Genomic DNA, 20,009 nt, shown 5'->3' with positions numbered 1-20,009 from the left:
CAGACCCCCCACTCCCCCGCAAACAGCCCAATGGCCCTTCCCGCCCGCGCTGCCCAGACCCCCCCTCCCCCGCAAACCGCTGAATGGACCTTCCCGCCCGCGCTGCCCAGCCCAGACCCCCCCCCAAACCGCCCAATGGCCCTTCCCGCCCGCGCTGCCCAACCCCCCCCCTCCCCCGCAAACCGCTGAATGGACCCCCCGCGCAAACCGCCCAATGGACCTTCCCGCCCGCGCTGCCCAGACCCCTCCCCCGCAGGGCCGGATCCAGGCACGAGACCACCAAGCATGTGTTTGGGGCGGCGCCTGGAGGGAGGCGGTGCGGCGGGGCGCTCCGGCCCGAGAGCGGGGCCGCGACTGGGCTCGCCGCCCTCCCCGCGGCGCTCCTGCCGCCCGGGGCTCTCCGCCCTCCCACTCGGCACTCTGGCCGCCGGGGGCTCTCCGCCCTCCCCCCGGCACTCTGGCCGCCGGGGGCTCTCCGCCCTCCCCCCGGCACTCTGGCCGCCGGGGGCTCTCCGCCCTCCCCCCGGCACTCTGGCCGCCGGGGGCTCTCCGCCCTCCCCCCGGCACTCTGGCCGCCGGGGGCTCTCCGCCCTCCCCTCGGCACTCTGGCCGCCGGGGGCTCTCCGCCCTCCCCCCGGCACTCTGGCCGCCGGGGACTCTCCGCCCTCCCCTCGGCACTCTGGCCGCCGGGGACTCTCCGCCCTCCCCTCGGCACTCTGGCCGCCGGGGGCTCTCCGCCCTCCCCCCGGCACTCTGGCCGCCGGGAGCTCTCCGCCCTCCCCCTCGGCACTCTGGCCGCCGGGGAGAGCCCCGGCCGGGCTCCCCGCCCTGCTCCCGGCACTCTGGCCGCCGGGGAGAGCCCCAGACGGGCTCCCCGCCCTGCTCCCGGCACTCTGGCCGCCGGGGAGAGCCCCAGACGGGCTCCCCGCCCTGCTCCCGGCACTCTGGCCGCCGGGGAGAGCCCCAGACGGGCTCCCCGCCCTGCTCCCGGCACTCCGGCCGGTGGGGGATTGCTCGGCGCCCTCCCCTGCCGTGCTGGCGGGGGCGGGGGGGCGGCGGGTGGCTTTTTTGCTGTCTGCCCCGGAGCCCGGGGGCCTGGCCTGGCTCTTCCCCTCGGGGCTGGGCCGTGGCACCCACTGCCCATGTCTATGCGGCCCTCGCCCTCCTTGGCTCCATGACGAGCCCGCGGGCTGCCCGCCCGGCCCCTACCCCGGCCCCAACCCCGACCCCGCAGGGCTGTGCCCGCGGCTCGGGCCAGGCAGGAGAACGGGAGCCAGCCCTGCTCCCGGGGCATGGCCCCATAGGCTCATCCGTGGTCAGGCCAGCGCCCATTGCCCAGAGCGGCATTTCAATCCAGGGCACGGCCCAGCGAGCCGGCTTCCACCTCCGCTCACTGCCCAGGGCCCCTCCCTCCAGGAGGCTGCAAGCTCTGGGGGGCCGTCGCCCCATGGGCCGTGCAGCTCCCAGCCCAACACACCCCCAATGGCACCTCTGGGCACTGCCACAGGACCCGTAGTCACGGGGGTGCCCACGGCCTTGAAGACCAGCCCTCTGGAGAGTGGGGCAGCAAGACTGGGCAGGTGACAAGTCCCCCACGTCCGGGGCAGTAGGAGCCTTGGGAGAGGACAAGCTCGGCCAGGGACTGGGGAAGGGAACGTGGCACCCACCCCAGCCAGTGCGGCAGGGAGAGCGAGGGGGGCCGCCCAGTGAGGCAGGGGTCAGCCAGGTGAGAGGGAACCAGGAGAGCAGAGTTGTAGAGGCAGCGCTCACAGCTGGAGGCCACTCCACCTGTGCTGGGTGGACAGGGCTCCTGGTCAGGAGGGGGCACCAGGCAAGTCTGGGCAGTGTTGAGATGGCAAATGAGGGTGCTGGAGAGAAAGGGGGGTGGGGGAAATCAAGGGATGGATTTCCCGGGGGGGGCTGCAAGAGTGTAGCTTCAGGGGCAGGGGATGGTCAAGTGCTGGACCAGTCAGGGCTGCTGAGTCGGACTCGGGAACAGCTCAGTCACTCTCTGAGCACAGGACCCAGAGGTTTCACAGATTTCATATCTGTTACAGCCAGAAGGGACCATCAGCTCATCTCGCCTGATCTCCTGTAGATCAGAGGCCTGTGGGGAGCCGAGGACTTGGGCTAGACTAAAGCATTCCAGTCCTCAGCAGCGTGAGCCACACGCAGAGTCCAGGTGAGACCAAGGTGCCATCAGTACCTAGTCACTTGCAGTGGCAGGGTGGGATGTGCCCAGATGATCCCAGCAGGTAACTTGTGCCCCCCACTGCCAAGGCCGGCAACCCCCTGGCCAGGTTCCTGCCAATCTACCCAGAAGGAAAATTCCTTCCCAACCCCAAATCTGGCTACCGGTTAGACCCTGAGCATGTGAGCAAAACACACCAGCCCAGCACCTTGGCAGAGGGTTCTTTGTACCATCCTGCCGGGTGTCCCAGCTCCAGCTGTGGCCAATCACAGAATATCAGGGTTGGAAGGGACCTCAGGAGGTCATCTAGTCCAACCTCCTGCTCAAAGCAGGACCAATCCCAACTAAATCCCTGACACTTCCAAGGAAAGTGAAAAAACAATCCAGCTGGCTAAATGGACATTTGGGGGAGGGGATCCTGCCTGACCCCAGCTGAAGAATGAGATCTGATTATTACTTTTGGCCCTAGATTTGAGGCAGGTGACAGACAGGCTCCGGGTCAGGCTGCACAAAGGGTAAAAGTGCAGAACTGGTACCAGGAGAAACATCACTGGACAAAGCCAACAGCTTTTGTTTACCAGGTCCTAGGCCTGGGAGGCTGGAGGAGGGATGGGGCTGAGCGAGAAGGTGGAGAAAGGCTGGCGGCGAAGTAAAGCAGTTCACTAGAGGAAGGAACTTAGTGCTGGCCATCTCCTGCTGAGCAGCGGTGGGTGGCAAATGCAGAGGAGAGGAAAGCTGGGGCTGCCAGAGGGCAGCAGAACCTATAGCACCAACCGCCAGCCACAACAGGTCCAGAGCAAGAAAGCCAAGGCCAATGAAACTCTCCCTTTGAGCTTTGGCTTCTCCCTGTTTGGCACCACAGGGAGCTCTGGCCCGGCTGCCGTCTGGCCACGGGTCTTTGCTCCACAGGACAGTGGGAAGGGGCCCTTTGCAAACGCTCCTGTGTGGCCAGGGGAGGAATTGGCCTGCCCCAGTGATCACAGTCCCCACTGACCAGGTCCCAGCGCTGTTCCCCCTCCAGGACCAAGGGCAGTTTCTAAATGAAGGACAGCGCAGGGGCGCAGATCAAATAGAGTTTCCTTTATTTCATTTGAGAAGAGTCATATACAGGTTCTAGGCTAACAGCATACAGACAGCCGCTAAGCAGACCAGCCGCAGCAAACGCAGCTCTTATACCCACACAAGCCACTAAAGGAGACAACCGAAATCCACTCCCAAGTTCGTGCCCAGACACCCAGGCACAAAGTCAACAGGACTTCTCCGGCATTCCCTCGACCCCACCAGGCCAACGCCAGCACCGCTGCTTGCTAGTCTGTGCCTGTCCACTCACCGAGGGCAGTAAGAAAATAAACAGCTCAGATCCTGGGGGATGAGCTCCAGCACAAAGCCCTAAAGAATCAAACGTACAGAATCACCTGCCTTGCTCCGGACAGCTGCACGTTCCGGGGCAGTTCACATCACACACAAGTCCATGTACCCAAGGCTGTGCACTCCCAGCCCCCAGCAGTTCCCAGAGTCCATGACAAAAGTGTAAGGGCTGGGCAGTATTTTAGCCAGAGGGGAAAAACCCAGGGGATTTTGGAGGAAGGCCAGACAGGCTTGGGGCCAAGGCACTGGACTGGGAGATCTTGGGTCAAGCCTCAGTTGAGTCACTGACTCCACATGTGACCTCAGGCATGTGCCTTAATCCAAGTCTTGGCCCTGCCTCTGGAAATGGTGATCACTAACTGTAAATTCTTTGGGGCAGGGACTGTCTCTTACTGTCTGGAAGTGCCTGGAGCCTGCCATCACAAGGGGGCTCCAGGCACTTCTGCAATGCCCACTAATCACTCCCGGGGCTCTAGTTCGAACACTCCCCTTCTACAGAACTCGAACGTGGACCCAGGAAATCACTCATGAACTGCTCCTCTTCTGTCTAACCAAGGGCAGACGGGCCTGACCCCGGGACAGCGCAGCCTCCCCTTTCTGCCCCCAAAGCTCACCAACAAGACGAAAGGAACAAGAAAAGCCAATCAAGCGGCCAGCGCTGCTCACTTGCAAGCGTCCACACACAGCTCCCATCCCCGCTCGAGGGCTGTGCCTACGGATTCCAGCGCTGGCAGCAGGCAGCGCTGCAGGAGGAGGAGTAACAGCTCCTTGATGCATTCAGCAAAGTGCAGCAGGAAGTCTGGAACCCGGGCCTGGAGCTGAGAGAGGAATTTGCTTAGCAGGGCAATGTGCTCTGAGAACCTATCCGCCTGGCTCGCGTCAGGCCAGTTCCACGCTGGCTGCAGCCCATCAACCCCCGGTCAGGTAGAGCAAACCGTGGACTGCAAGGGCTCTCTCGTCTGGGGAAAGAAACCTCTTCACTAAACCCCACCTCGGTAGATGTAACGGCTGCTACAGGTGTAGTGCCCCGCCCCCACTGGCGCTCACACTGCTATGGGCCCAGCTCAGATCCTCACATCACAGCACAACACCCCCTGAAAGACAGGCGCCTGCTCTCAGCACTATCGCCTGGGACAGCTTGTTCAACAGCCTGAACTGCCCCTCCTGTCCCTTGTCTGGGACGAGCGTGACCCGGTGTCATTAACCAGAACAGGCCGTGCTCTGCAGCGGTTCTACCTCCCGAGCTGGTGAGCAGGCAGCTAATGCAAGTTCTTCCTTACCCACTCAGTGAACCAGGGCAGGTTGTCCTTGACCCAAGAGATCTGAGAGGAACATTTCCCAGAGACGTAAACTGCAGTCTCATTGGTCTTTGTCCAAACCAGTTTCAGGTTTGGTCCCAACACCGTCAGCACTTGGGAATAGTAAACAGGGACGTTCCTCTCCAACCAGCCGGAAGAGAGAGCTAGCATCAGCATCTGAACAGCAAAGGCGATTGTGGGAACGGAACGACAGTGAAACCCGCCGTTAGAGACCAGGCTATAAGGTTGTATTAGGAACCTTGGGGACCATTTGCGAGTGGCTTTCCAAGACAAGGGGATTTCCTAATGGCTGTGGTCTTCAGTGCATTAGTAACCCCACATGCGTTCATGCTCGTTTGGCCCCTTTGCTTAATTAAAAACGGTCACTGACCTGTATCCTTCCAGGGAGTAACGGGACACTTTATTCCAGGCTTGTTGGGAGACCGACAGGATGCCCGAGGAGCGAAGGATGTGAGCAGAAGAAGCTGGAAAAGAACAAATGACTTTGGGAGAGGAATTTAGATGAGGTTGGCCTGATTTCCTAATGGCCGCGCCCGGCAGCGGGCAGTGCTCAAACCCAGCATGCTCTGCCAGCCCTCCCTCCTGGGGCTGCAGTTCGTGCAGCTAGCAGGAAGCAAAGGCTTTCAGGGCAAGTTCCGTTCCCGTATGGTTAGAGCAGGGCAGGGGCAACTCTGTGGTGGGCAGGAAGTCCTAGGCACCCAGGGAATCCAGCGTGGAGAGCAGCCTCAGGGAGAAATAGCCACTGAGCAGGTCCAGGTGGTTCTGGGAGAGATGACAGCACCCACTATGTAGCACGGCTTCACAAGGGCCGCGTGGACCCAGCCACACGGGTGAAGGAACGGAGGCTGCTTGCGTTGCTTTATGACCTTGGCTCTGAGCAGGCCTTATTCTCCAAAAGGCTCACAAAGCTCAGTGGTGCCACAGCCGCGTGACTGTGCAGAGGCAACACACTAACATCTTACTGCTCAGGTAAGGAGGTGGTCTGGGAATGTTGCAGCCTGAGGAGGTTGTGAAGGCTAGGACTAGAACAGGGTTTGAAATAGAGCTGGATACATTCATGGGGGTTAAGTCCATTAATGGCTATTAGCCAGGACGGGTAAGGAATGGTGTCCCTAGCCTCTGTCTGTCAGAGGATGGAGATGGACGGCAGGAGAGAGATCACTTGATCATTAACTGTTAGGTTCACTCCCTCTGGGGCACCTGGCATTGGCCACTGTGGGTAGACAGGATACTGGGCTGGACGGACCTTTGGTCTGACACAGTACGGCCGTTCTTATGTTGCTGAATGTTTGAGGAGTAAGGCTGTGATTCTGTCACAGAGGTCACGGATTCCGTGACTTCCCGCAACCTCCATCACTTCCACAGCTGCAGTGGCCCGAGCAGCAGCCCTGGGGAGCACCTGAGCATCGGTCCCTGGGGGTGGTCCTGGAGGCTATCGGGAGAGCGGGCTCTGGGGGCCTCGGAGCAGTGAGCCCCCACCACTGGAGCAGGGTCCCCCCCCCACCAGAGCAGCAGGGCCCAGGAGCAGAGATTTAGTAATGGGTATTTATAGTAAAAATCATGGACAGGTGACAGGCCGTGAATTTTTATTTATTGCCCGGGACCTGTCCATGACTTTTACTAAAAATACCCATGACTAAAATGTAGCCTCACTGATAAGTGAAGGGTGAACAGAGCCATACGCCCCTCGTGGGTGCCTGTGCATCCCGGGTGGCACATGCTCACCCCTGCTGGCTACAGAAGGGATGAAAGCATCCACACAACACAGGTAACAAAGCCCACAGATTCCCAGCAAGGAGCCACAGGGCCCTGGAGGAAACAAGGTAACACATACTCTGGGATGTAAAGGAAGAACTTGCTGGGGAAATCACATACTCAAACAAATCATCAAAGCCCACAGACATTTACAAATTCACTCTCTCCTCCGAGGATCTAATCGTGCCCCCCTCTTAGCCGGGTTCCAGTGGGGGAAGGTCTTACCTTGAAAAGACCCCTGTGTCCTGATATCATGCACCAGGAAGCCGGCAGCGAACACCAGAATCACAAGCAGCAGTCGAACCCAGGGGAAGCCACGGCCTTTCATCTTATGCAGCAGGTTCTTGGAAACAGAACAAAAAGTAACTGATGCTGCTAAACACAGCCGGTTCCGAACTGCTTAACCATAGACTCCTACATCGGAAACGTGTGTCGTTCTGTTCACTTCCCCCTCCCATCTGTTGTGTTCCTTCCAGTCCTCCGGCTGCCCTGCGCGGTGCCTGGACTTCTCCGAGCCCTACGCAGATGGATCCCCACTCGCTACGCGTGCGCTTAGCCACACAGGCCTCTTCTCAGCACGTGGCCGCCTTGTTTCCAGTCGTTTTAAACAAGGCAACAGGCTCCTCTTTGCAGCTGGAAGCGAGGAGAAAGAGCCGGCGGTGCCCTACAGGCCCCCCTGAGCACCACTCCCACGCTGCACTGGGAAACTCAGTAACTCCTACAGACGCCAGAAGAGAAACGCAGGAAAACAAACAGCCTGAGGACTCCCGGGGCAGCGTGGGGGAAATCCCTCTCCTAGCAATGCCCAACAGGCACTGGGTACATGGGGTTAGTTCCCAAGCCTCTTCCGGCCTCCCTGCCCCAAAACCCCCCTGCACGGGAAAGCCAGTCACCTTGCAGGTGGCATGGCAGGCTGCCAGATCCTGGAGGCTGTTTGGTCCTTTCACAGCAAGTTCTTCGTTAGTCACTTTGAACGAACGAACAGTTTCCTGGAGAGATTTTCGCACCTTGAAGAAAGACAGACACTGAGTTCCACAGCACAGAGACGTAACAGAACACCCCGCTTGGGCAGAACCTCTGGGGGCGGCCACACTGCCCTTGCCGGTGCAGAGCACCAGCCCACCCAGAGCCTGTTCCCATGCTGACCCGAGTCCAGTTAATCAAGACTCACTATCACACTTCTAACCCCCCAGGCAGCCTAAATCCACCCCCCCAAGGAGTGCCACTGACTCTGTGTGAGGGGGTCTGCACCACTAGTCGTGTTCAGTCAGCATGGGGCAGTGACCGCAGCTGCTCTAGGATCTGTCCCACCGTCAGCACAAAACAGATTCTCTGCCCAATATGGGCGCTACACTGGCAGCAAACTTTGGGCAGCCCAACTTGAACAAACCCCATGGATTTCAACAAGGGGGGAGGCCAGTTAGGTCACATGTAGTCCATTCCCCTCCTCTGAGGGGACCAGGGGGGAGTGATCTCACGTCTTTTCTCCAGTCTAGTGTTAAATGTTCAAATTCAATCTAGTTTAAAGTCCAAGAGCTGCGATCCAAACAGCAGACATGGAAGATGGGATGCACTGGAAAGCCCACAACAGACATTCGCTATGGCCATGTAATTAGGAACTCCCTTCTGGCAGGCCTTGAAAAGAACGTGGGACTTGACTAAAGACACGTTGGCCTGGGCTGGGCTCCACACACTGGAGGGCAGCATGGGACAGCGGAGGGCGGGAAAGGAAACCAGACATTGAGACTGGCAGCATCAGCAGCGCGAAGGACACAGTACGAGGCAAGGTCTGAGACGTAGGCAGGGAAGGGGCGAGTTGAGGAGACGATATGAACCACCTCGGTCTATACTGGTATGTTAGAAGGCTCCCGCCCCACATGCCCAAGCACCTCGCCAGTGACAGGACCCGCAGACACAACAGCCCCCGTGAGGTGGTGAGATCGCATTAACCCTATCTGGAAAGCGACCTCAAAGTAGGTGAGGTAGGATTCGATTGTTACAGGTAACCGTTGATTTCACTGTACACAAACTGCCGGGAAAACGTTTCCATCCACAAGTGAAATTTACAGGTAAGCAAAGTAAGAAAAATACGGGCGAGATCTCAGCGTTTCATTGAAAGGTATTTACTAGGTATATTTTGACATGCAATGCTGACAATGGGTTTTAATGGTGATTAAGATTTAACTCTTTGAATCTCGACATCAGCTGCCATTAAAGAATTATTGTCTGACCTCCAGCATCTCCCACACCGGTTGCTTAAAACAAACATCGCTACAGTCTGTCGAAATGATAAAACAGCAGCGATTCTGCCCAGCTCACGGCAAGGCAGAACTCAGACCCAGCAAGATTAAGTAATTGCCCAGGTCACACAGGGCGTCGACAGCAGAGCTGGGTTTGAACCCCCATCTGCTACGTGCCAGTTCAGTGCCTTCTCCTTCCCTCTAGCACATCCCGCCTCATGGAAAGGGACGGTTTCCCCATTGTCCCTGCCCCCCAGCATATCACCTACTTTTCTGGTGGTGCTGTCCCAAGACTCCAACAGATGGTTCAGGAGCAAGCTGTGGAGCCAAGGGAAACAGGTCTCAGACTCTCTGTGAAAGGGCGGTGCCCGCGAGCAGGACGATGTCCAGCCACAGACTGCAGTGATAAGGGACGTCTCACCCCTCTCTTCCCATGGGCTGCTTTTGCTCCAGCTGTTCTTCCTCGCATGGTCCCTCCCCAGCTCTCACTTAGAAGATGTCAGGGCTGAGCTGTATGTCCCAGCCAGCCAGGCAGGCAAGAGACTATGTCCTAGTGGGCTCCATGGAGTTTCCATGCCACCTAGATGTGCTTATGGAGGTCCAATACTGCAAAGGGTCACGAGGAAGAGAAGGCCTGGACCACCCTGAAGGCAGCAGTACCTGACTCCGTGCCACTGCACTAGCCTCACAGAGTTCATGCTCCATTGAGGAGCGAAGGGGCACGTTGCTGGGACTCAAAGGAACGTTCACTACCCGGCCCCACTAACACAGGACTGGGGAAAGAGAGGGGGTATTCCACAGCGGTGCCGGGGGCAGCAGTGCTTGAAGCAGGCAGCTCATCTACTCACAGCAAGGCCCAGTGGGGGGAAGGCAGAGGGGGGGAACGGCGCCAGGCTGCAGGGGTGAGGCTAGCAGTGCAGAGCCGGGCCTGATCAGGGGGTGGGGGAGTGGTTGGGTGGGCAGGAGAGGCCTGGGGGTTGAGGGGTGCACAGCGGCAGGTTCACACCCACCCACAGACAGTCAGGGCAATCCATACTGGAGTCCTCGCTCAGCAACACCCACAAGCAACACTGCCTACAACCCCCGGCTGGCTAGGAGACCCCGCCCCTTCCTGGCGGGCAATGACCTGCCCCAGTTATACGGGCTTCAGCCCCCATCTGCATCACGGCAACGCGACACACCTGGGCAGGGAGCCCTGGGCACTGCGGGGACTCCAGCCAGCCCAGCCTCCGCAGCACGTCTCCTCCGCAGCCAGGCTCCTGCCAGCACATCCCACCTGCCCACGGCATCAGGCCAGGTTCAAGGTCTCGGCCCTTCCCTCTGGGGCGCCCCGGGGCCCGGGCCCAGCCGACCGAGCAGCGTGAGGCCAGGTCTACACTGAACCTTTCGCCAGTCTAGCAACGTTGTTGAGCCGCCCTTGGACGCCAGCCCGAGCCCGACGCAGGCCCAGCGATGCTGCGCTCTCGCCGGGACGCACGGCACCGGAGCAGCGCAGGCAGGGGAGCGGCGGGGGCAGCCCGAGCTGCCAGGAGCTGGATTGGGGAGCCCAGCTGCGCGTGCGGCTGGGGCAGGCCCCTCCTGGCGGGTCCCGCGCCTGGCACAGCTGCAGCCGGGCAGGGGGGTGTCTCACCGATGACAAAGGCTTCCTTGAAGGGCGTGCCCGTCTCGGTGTACCAGGGCGGCCGCCCCGCCGTGTAAATGGTCCGTTTGCTGGTCCGCAGCAGCGGGGGCTCCGTCTTCGACTGGCTCATGGTCCTCTTTCCGCGGGGACGGCGCGGGCGTCAGCGGCAGGCGGCTCAACAGCGTGTCCAGGGAGTCCTCACCACTGCCACTGCGGGGCACCGCGCCTCAGAACCGGGCTGGCTGGGGGCAGCGCGCCCCAGAGACACCCCCCGCCGCGCCGGGCAGCGCGCCCCAGAGAGCCCGACACCCCCCCCCCGCCGGGCAGCGCGCCCCAGAGAGCCCCCCCCCCCGCCGGGCAGCGCGCCTCAGAGAGCCCGAACCCCCCCCCCCCCGCCGGGCAGCGCGCCCCAGAGAGCCCGAACCCCCCCCCACGCTGGGCAGCGCGCCCCAGAGAGCCCGACACCCCCCCTCCTGCCGGGCAGCGCGCCCCAGAGAGCCCGACACCCCCCCCCGCCGCCGGGCAGCGCGCCCCAGAGAGCCCGACACCCCCCCTCCTGCCGGGCAGCGCGCCCCAGAGAGCCCGAACCCCCCCCCTCCTGCCGGGCAGCGCGCCCCAGAGAGCCCGAACCCCCCCCTCCTGCCGGGCAGCGCGCCCCAGAGAGCCCGAACCCCCCCTCCCGCCGGGCAGCGCGCCCCAGAGAGCCCGAACCCCCCCCACGCTGGGCAGCGCGCCCCAGAGAGCCCGACACCCCCCCTCCTGCCGGGCAGCGCGCCCCAGAGAGCCCGACACCCCCCCCCCGCCGCCGGGCAGCGCGCCCCAGAGAGCCCGACACCCCCCCCCTCCTGCCGGGCAGCGCGCCCCAGAGAGCCCGAACCCCCCCCCTCCTGCCGGGCAGCGCGCCCCAGAGAGCCCGACACCCCCCCCCTCCCGCCGGGCAGCGCGCCCCAGAGAGCCCCGCACCCCCCCTCCTGCCAGGCAGCGCGCCCCAGAGAGCCCGACACCCCCCCCCGCCGGGCAGCGCGCCCCAGAGAGCCCCGCACCCCCCCCTCCTGCCGGGCAGCGCGCCCCAGAGAGCCCGACACCCCCCCCTCCCGCCGGGCAGCGCGCCCCAGAGAGCCCGACACCCCCCCCCGCCGGGCAGCGCGCCCCAGAGAGCCCCGCACCCCCCCTCCTGCCGGGCAGCGCGCCCCAGAGAGCCCGACACCCCCCCCTCCCGCCGGGCAGCGCGCCCCAGAGAGCCCGACACCCCCCCCCGCCGGGCAGCGCGCCCCAGAGAGCCCCGAACCCCCCCCTCCCGCCGGGCAGCGCGCCCCAGAGAGCCCCGCACCCCCCCTCCTGCCGGGCAGCGCGCCCCAGAGAGCCCGACACCCCCCCCCCCGCGCCGGGCAGCGCGCCCCAGAGAGCCCGACACCCCCCCCCTCCTGCCGGGCAGCGCGCCCCAGAGAGCCCGACACCCCCCCCCCTCCCGCCGGGCAGCGCGCCCCAGAGAGCCCCGCACCCCCCCCTCCTGCCGGGCAGCGCGCCCCAGAGAGCCCGACACCCCCCCCCTCCCGCCGGGCAGCGCGCCCCACAGAGCCCCGCACCCCCCCTCCTGCCGGGCAGCGCGCCCCAGAGAGCCCGACACCCCCCCCCTCCTGCCGGGCAGCGCGCCCCAGAGAGCCCGACACCCCCCCCCCCCGCCGGGCAGCGCGCCCCAGAGAGCCCGACACCCCCCCTCCTGCCGGGCAGCGCGCCCCAGAGAGCCCCGCACCCCCCCTCCTGCCGGGCAGCGCGCCCCAGAGAGCCCGACACCCCCCCCCCCGCGCCGGGCAGCGCGCCCCAGAGAGCCCGACACCCCCCCCCTCCTGCCGGGCAGCGCGCCCCAGAGAGCCCGACACCCCCCCCCTCCTGCCGGGCAGCGCGCCCCAGAGAGCCCGACACCCCCCCCCCGCCGGGCAGCGCGCCCCAGAGAGCCCGACACCCCCCCCCCCGCGCCGGGCAGCGCGCCCCAGAGAGCCCGACACCCCCCCCCCGCCCGCCGGGCAGCGCGCCCCAGAGAGCCCGACACCCCCCCCCCGCCCGCCGGGCAGCGCGCCCCAGAGAGCCCGACACCCCCCCCCTCCTGCCGGGCAGCGCGCCCCAGAGAGCCCGACACCCCCCCCCGCCGGGCAGCGCGCCCCAGAGAGCCCCGCACCCCCCCTCCTGCCGGGCAGCGCGCCCCAGAGAGCCCGACACCCCCCCCTCCCGCCGGGCAGCGCGCCCCAGAGAGCCCGACACCCCCCCCTCCCGCCGGGCAGCGCGCCCCAGAGAGCCCGACACCCCCCCCCGCCGGGCAGCGCGCCCCAGAGAGCCCGACACCCCCCCCGCCGGGCAGCGCGCCCCAGAGAGCCCGACACCCCCCCCCTCCTGCCGGGCAGCGCGCCCCAGAGAGCCCGACACCCCCCCCCCGCCGGGCAGCGCGCCCCAGAGAGCCCGACACCCCCCCCCTCCTGCCGGGCAGCGCGCCCCAGAGAGCCCGACACCCCCCCCCCCTCCTGCCGGGCAGCGCGCCCCAGAGAGCCCGACACCCCCCCCCGCCGGGCAGCGCGCCCCAGAGAGCCCGACACCCCCCCCCGCCCTCACCTGTCCCGCCGCGAGCCCGGCCGCCCCTCCGCGCCCGCCGCCGCCATCTTGCCGGTTGCCGCAGGGGCTGCCGGGAGCTGCGGTCCCCAGGGCCGTGTCTCGTGGCTCCGTCGGGCGGGGCCGCGGGAACTACAGCTCCCGGCAGCCCCCGCGCGAGGGGAGCGGGCCTCGGCCCCGCCCACTGCCTGCCCAAACCCCGCCCACTGCCCCGCCCGCCTGCTGCATGGCCCCGCCCACTGCCTGCCCAAACCCCGCCCTCTGCTCCGCCTGCTGCATGGCTCCGCCCACTGCCTGCCCCATGGCCACCCCCACCAGTCGTGCCCCGTAAACTGCCCCTCCCCGTTTGCCCCCAAACCCTGCCCACGGCCCCGCCCACTGCATCGCCTACCTGCTGCATGGCTCCGCCCACTGTCTGCCCAAACCATGTCCATGGCCCCGCCCACCTGCTCACGGCCCCGCCCACGGCCCCGCCCACCTGTTGCATGGCCCCGCCCACTGCCTGCCCCATGGTCACCCCCACCAGTCTTGCCCCATAAACTGCCCCCCCGCTTGCCCTCAAACCCTGCTCATGGCCCCGCCCACCCACCACGGCCACGCCCACTGAACCGCCTACCTGCTGCCTGACTCCGCCCACTGCCTGCCAAACCCTGCCCACAGCCCCGCCCACCTGCTGCTTTCCTCCCTGCACTGGAGCTGCCCCATCACTAGAGCGAGGGGAGCCCCATGGCTACTCCGCCTGCCAGCCTGGCTAGCAGCCCTGGCCCTCTGCCCCTGGCGAGGTGCCCACCTCTCGGGCACACTGCATCAGGCCACTGGAACGTCCAGGGCTCCCCACAGCCGCCCGGATTGACCTGCTGTAGCCCAGGCTCCTGGCCCCCCACCCCCTACAGGTGCTGCTCCCAAGGGCTCTGCTGGACCCAGAACCGGCTTCCTCGCCTGGACAGCTCTTACGGGCTGCGAGCCGTCGAAGGGCAGCGGGGAGCTGAGGAGCATCTGCAGCCCTGGGGCCACGGGATCACCAGAAGCAGGAGGAGGAGACGGGGGGGGTACCAAGGCCGCAGTACCATGGCACCAGCCAGAACAGCAGCCCCCAGCACTGCCCGGCTCCACCTCTGACCTGACCAAGGGGGCGGGGCCTCAGGGGGAGAGGAGGAGGCGGGGCTGGCACTTGTTGGGGGAGGAGCAGTGGGTGGAGTCACAGACGGGGCAGGGCCTTGTGGGGGGTGCACCCCTCCAATTTTCTGTCTAGCCCACCTCAGCCCCTGGCCGGGAAGAGCCTGGCACCGCCCCTGGTCTCTCACCATCACAAGCAATCCCATAATATGATCCCACTCATAAATGGCTAACGCTCTGTTTTACTCTAATGTAGTGACTGTCCCAACTTGTCCGTTCTTTGGAATGAGTCATGTGCCCTCCCCAAAACCTGCCCTCAGTAGGCTGCCCCTACATCTCCTACTCCTGGGGGAATTCTGTGCCAAAAAATTAAAAATTCTGCCACAAAACATGTAAAATTCTGTACCTTCATACCTTAACAGATCTTGTGGTCTTTGGGCGGTTTGCTTGAGGTCTGCCATGCCTGTTGTCTGAGCAGAGCTGGGGCAACACACTGGGGTGTAGGAGCAGGATTTTATATTTGTACTATAAGAATTAATGTATGATTTGATCATCCTGCCAGCCACTCTTTTTGAAAAGCACAAAGGAATGACCATCTGGGACACTGGTAGAAACGCATCTGACAGACTGCCAGTGAATCCTCTGGGAGGCCCTGGGGGTTGGCTGGGGTGGCACGGGGCAGTCAGGGGCAAGGGTTCCGGGGGTGGTCAGGGAAAAGGGGTGGTTGGATGGGGCAGGGGTCCTGGGGGGGCAGTCAGGGATGAGAGGACGGGTTGGATGGGGTGGCGGGGGGCAGTCCGGGATGGGGGTTTGGGGGGCTGTCAGTGGACAGGGAATGGGGGAGGTAGGATGGGGCAGGAATCCCAGGGGGGCTGTCAGGGGGCGAGAAGCAGGGCGGGTCGGATGGGTGCAGGGGCCGGGCCCCGCCTGGCTGTTTGGGAAGGCACAGCCTCCACTAACGGGCCCTCCATACAATTTTGGAAACCCGATGCAGCCCTCAGGCCAAAAAGTTTGCCAGCCCCTGATCTAACCACAGGCTTCAGTCATATCAGCAGACCCGTTAGATGGTTCTCGTGGCTCTGGGAGAGCAGCATGGAGAGGTTCGGCTGGGCAAGCATCTAATGAGGGGTTGAGGTCCCATTGGGTGGTTTCCGAGGAGACGCTGGTCTGGCCGGCTGGGGTACTTTCCGGCCCAGCAGGACAATGACCAGCTTCAGGATCCTGGCCAGTGGAGGAGGTGGGAGAAGTTCTCCTTGTAGCATCCTTCTGCTGAAGAGCTGCTGAGACGATGTTTGTCCTGGCTGTGATGTCCCGGAAGCCCATCCTCGAGGTGCAAGATCTCCCTGCAACAGCATCTCCACGGCTTTTCTTCAAGGAAGTGCTGCTTGTCCCATCGACACTGCTCATCTGTGACCTCCTGGAAGCGCCAAGGGTCTTCTTAGAGGCTGTTCCCGATGGGCGTTCCACGGAGCAGCAGCGGTCCGAGCGGCAGATGAAGGTGTCTGTGGAAGCAGTATGAAGATCTTCTTTTGAAGCAGGAGCAGTAGAATTCATTGTCAAAGCGGTCGTCTTCCTCAGGATACACAGGTCGCATCTTCCAGTAGGTGCAGTTTCTGCCTCAGTAATTAAACTAAGAACAGATTTAAAAATGTTATTAAAGTTAATGTTAAAATTATGTAATAGACAGGTTATATACATGTGTGTATACATGTGAACATACATATATTCAGAATTAAAAATAAGTATCATCCCCATGACAAACCCGCAGCCCGGCATTCATTCCTCATGCTGCTGAAAACATTCTCAGTACAAAGCAGATCCCAGCTTTTTAAACAACCCCCAGGAACACCCAGCAGCTCACATCTGTATACTCACACAGAATTACAACAGAAGCTTATAACAATATTTCATCATAAATAAACCAGAACCATAAAGATTTCAGAACAAAACTGTAATATCAAATCAATCCTGTCAGACAAACAGAGCTAAACCAATTCTGTTTTTCAACCAGTTTATTCTCCCCGATGGGAAGTGCACCATTCCCAGAAGTGCTGCAATATCGGGTTAATGCGTGGATTGGATGGAATATGCTCCTCTTCCATCTCCCTGCTCCAAAAATCCATTTAATACAGAGTTCTCAGATAGAGAAGGTATCAGATATTAAACTGAGTTTAATAAAGCTAATGTTAAGATTATATAATACCCAGGTTGAGAAAAGAGTGTCTGTACATCTGGGTATAGCACTTAGATTATCCACAAATACAAAGTTTGTTTTTAAAAGTCACATGATACATAGATACATACAAAGACTGTGAATGGCTATCCAACTACAGAAGCAGTTTCTCCTCCCTTGGTGTTCACACCTCAACTGCTAGCAGAGCACTTCACCCTCCCTGATTGAACTAACCTCGTTATCTCCACACTGATATATACCTGCCTCTGGAGATTTCCATTACTTGCATCTGAAGAAGTGAGGTTCTTACCCACGAAAGCTTATGCTCCCAATACTTCTGTTAGTCTTAAAGGTGCCACAGGACCCTCCGTTGCTTTTTACAGATTCAGACTAACACGGCTACCCCTCTGATACATGATACATAGAGTACATAATCAGCAACAACCTAAATGTATGTGAATAAATTTAAGTACTCAGGTACATCACTCATGAGTAGCTGTACAGAGAGTTGGTTGTGGAAAGCAAATATAGCTGTGATGGGTTGGATCACAGAACCCCCCTTGGGAGCTTCCACCTGATGTGCCAAGACTACTTCTGCCCCTGCTTTCCTGCCCTGTCAACTTAGGATGTCAGTGCCCTGCCTGGTTTGAGCCAGACTCGCTAGCCTGCTGCAAACCCAGACCCAGGTCTGAACCACGTCCCCTAACAGCTGTAGGCTTGACTGAAAGCAGCTAACAGAAGTGTTCTTATCTTTAACACTCAGGCCTGGTCTACACTAGGCGTTTATGTCGAAGTTAGCGCCGTTAAATCGAATTAACCCTGCACCCGTCCACACTGCGATGCTATTTAGTTCGACATAGAGGTCTCTTTAATTCGACTTCTGTACTCCTCCCCGACGAGGGGAGTAGCGCTAAATTCGACATGGCCATGTCGAATTAGGCTAGGTGTGGATGGAAATCGACGCTAATAGCTCCGGGAGCTATCCCACAGTGCACCACTCTGTTGACGCTCTGGACAGCAGTGCGAGCTCGGATGCTCTGACCAGCCACACAGGAAAAGCCCCGGGAAAATTTGAATTTGAATTCCTTTTCCTGTCTGGCCAGTTTGAATCTCATTTCCTGTCTGGACATCGTGGCGAGCACAGCAGCACTGGCAACGATGCAGAGCTCTCCAGCAGTGATGGCCATGCAGTCTGTGAATAGAAAGAGAGCCCCAGCATGGACTGATCGTGAAGTCTTGGATCTCATCGCTGTGTGGGGCGATGAGTCCGTGCTTTCCGAGCTGCGATCCAAAAGAAGGAATGCAAAGATCTACGAGAAGATCTCTAAAGACATGGCAGAGAGAGGATACAGCCGGGATGCAACGCAGTGCCGCGTGAAAATCAAGGAGCTGAGACAAGGCTACCAGAAGACCAAAGAGGCAAACGGACGCTCCGGATCCCATCCCCAGACATCCCGTTTCTACGAGGCACTGCATTCCATCCTCGGTGCTGCCGCCACCACTACCCCACCAGTGACCGTGGACTCTGAGGATGGGATACTGTCCACGGCCGGTTCCTCAGACATGTTAGGGGACGGGGAAGATGAGGAAGGAGATGAGGAGGGCGAGGCAGTTGGCAGCTCTCACAACGCTGATTTCCCCGACAGCCAGGATCTCTTCATCACCCTTACAGAGATCCCCTACGAAGCGTCCCCAGCCATTACCCCGGACACAGAATCTGGTGAAGGATCAGCCAGTAAGTGTTGTAAACATCTAAACATTTATTTTTAACAAAACAGGAATATTAACAATTAAAAGAATGGGTTGTTCATGATTAGTGTGCCCTAGGCGCTTAACGGTTTAGTAAGGGGCAGTGCAAGTTTTGAAAAGAAATCTAGCAATGTCCGGTTTTCAGTGATTGTCCTGCACAAGCCGCTCTACTGTGTATTCCCTGCTACTGCAGCTACAGTAAAATGCGGTCTATATGTGCGGGGATAGAGCAGTAATCCTCCTGGGACATCTCGATGAAGCTCTCCTGGAGGTAACTTGAAAGCCGTTGCATGAGGTTCTTGGGGAGAGCGGCCTTATTGGGTCCTCCGAAGTACGACACGTTGCCGCGCCACGAGATTATCAGGTACTCGGGGATCATTGCTCTGCACAGCAGGGCGGCATACGGCCCTGGTCTTTGGAGGCTTTCCCGGAGCATTCTCTCTTTGTCGCTCTCGGAGATCCTCATCAGGGTGATGTCGGCCATGGTGACCTGCTTTTAATTAGGTAGGGGAATGTTAGTGTTGGGACTGCTTTCCCGTTCCTTTACAGAACTGTCACCGCTGGTTTGCAGCCACGCGGTGGAGGCGGGAGAGGGGCAGCCGAAAGGGATCGTTCCCGGGGACAGCCGCGAGGGGGTGGGACAGGGGCAGAGTTCCCGCTTGCCGGATTGCTGGCAGCAGGGACTGACATTGATTTAAATGTGAAATGAGGCCAGTGGTAATATAAAAGTTTTAAACTGCCACAAGTGTACGGCTTACCATGTCTGCCTGCAACAGAAATTCCGTTGTGCTGCCTCGCTTCTCAAATGTGCTGTTCAAGACCCCAGGCACAGAATGCGAAGGCCGAGAATTCGACCTTGTGCTGAGTGCGCATGTGAAAGGTGCTGTGCATGGTCTTGTTCACAGAGAAAGACTATGTTCTTTGTTCACAACTACATTTATCTTTCAGAGGAATTCACTCCCTTTTTCCCATTTCCACAGCCCCGTCTGCGACTGTCTCACAACCTAGCCTGGAATCACACTCCCAGAGGCTAGCGCGGATTAGGCGTAGGAAGAAGAGGACACGGGAGGACATGTTCTCTGAGCTTATGGCCTCTTCCCAAGCCCAGGCAGCACAGCAGACCCAGTGGCGGGAGAACTTGACCCGAATGCACCAAGCCAACATGGATCGGGAGGAGAGGTGGCGGCAGGAAGACCAGCAGGCGACTCTAACGCTGCTTGGACTACTGAGGGAGCAAACGGACACACTCCGGCGCCTTGTGGATGTTCTGCAGGAACGGAGGCAGGAGGACAGAGCCCCGCTGCAGTCCATCTCTAACCGCCCTCCCCCGCCACCAAGTCCCATACCCACCTCACCCAAAGTGCAAAGAAGGAGAGGCGGCAGAGTCCCTGCTAACTCTCACTCCACCCCTGCAGAGAGCTCTAGTAGCAGAAGGCTCTCATTTCCCAAAATTTGAAAAGTTCTTTCCTTCCCGCCTGACACAAGCCCACGTCCAAGTTTCACCTCCCAATGCCATGTGTAGTTGATAATAAAAAATTCGTTTCTGTTAACTACTGTTTCAATCATGTTCTTTTGGAGGAGGAGGGGAAAGGGGGTTGGAAATTGGACAGGACAGTCTCCTTTGGCAGGGTACATAGTCGGGGGCAGGCACAGCAGCAGGGCACATACACAGTGCAGTGATGCAGTGACTAGTTGCCCCGGTTAGTCTGGGAGGTTGTTTTGATGTAATGTTGGGGGGGGTGGGTTGCTCTGTGACTTTGTGGCGGGGGAGGGCAGTTACAGATCTTAAGCGCCGGTCCTTAGACAGGATCACAGAGCCACACAGCATGGGATCTGTAACCGTCCTCCCCCTGCCACAAAGTCAAATAGACCTCCC

General features: G+C 60.8%; 2 protein-coding genes and 1 pseudogene across 3 annotated transcripts; 1 reads left to right on the top strand and 2 right to left on the bottom strand.

Annotated features, from left to right (window-relative positions):
- Window positions 1-3,256: 3,256 nt before the first annotated feature.
- Window positions 3,257-13,253, bottom strand: LOC135982101 (transmembrane protein 214-A-like). 2 transcript variants are annotated; one of them, XR_010599293.1, is made up of 8 exons: window positions 13,099-13,253; window positions 10,504-10,704; window positions 9,143-9,191; window positions 7,527-7,640; window positions 6,859-6,976; window positions 5,249-5,342; window positions 4,174-4,377; window positions 3,257-3,580 (listed from the first exon to the last, which is right to left on the bottom strand). XR_010599293.1 is itself a non-coding variant. In XM_065587296.1 (8 exons), exons 1-7 carry the CDS (start codon window positions 13,143-13,145, stop codon window positions 4,272-4,274), a joined length of 729 nt encoding a protein of 242 aa, XP_065443368.1. In that variant the 5' UTR covers window positions 13,146-13,253; the 3' UTR covers window positions 3,257-3,580; window positions 4,226-4,271. The 2 variants fall into 2 exon arrangements, 1 of the variants encoding a protein (XP_065443368.1); XM_065587296.1 differs by having other exon boundaries at window positions 4,226-4,377.
- Window positions 13,254-16,237: 2,984 nt separating this feature from the next.
- On the bottom strand, window positions 16,238-16,406 carry LOC112061363 (U2 spliceosomal RNA; annotated as a pseudogene).
- A 990-nt stretch (window positions 16,407-17,396) lies between these two features.
- Window positions 17,397-19,683, top strand: LOC135982607 (uncharacterized). The gene is made up of 2 exons (XM_065590014.1): window positions 17,397-18,119; window positions 19,114-19,683. Exons 1-2 carry the CDS (start codon window positions 17,543-17,545, stop codon window positions 19,587-19,589), a joined length of 1,053 nt encoding a protein of 350 aa, XP_065446086.1. The 5' UTR covers window positions 17,397-17,542; the 3' UTR covers window positions 19,590-19,683.
- Window positions 19,684-20,009: the final 326 nt, after the last annotated feature.

The sequence above is a fragment of the Chrysemys picta genome, chromosome 3 (assembly GCF_011386835.1).
Source record: "Chrysemys picta bellii isolate R12L10 chromosome 3, ASM1138683v2, whole genome shotgun sequence".
In the NCBI taxonomy this organism is placed as follows: Eukaryota; Metazoa; Chordata; order Testudines; family Emydidae; genus Chrysemys; species Chrysemys picta.
Note: the sequence above shows the minus strand (reverse complement) of the source record. Positions and strands in the feature narration are given on the sequence as shown.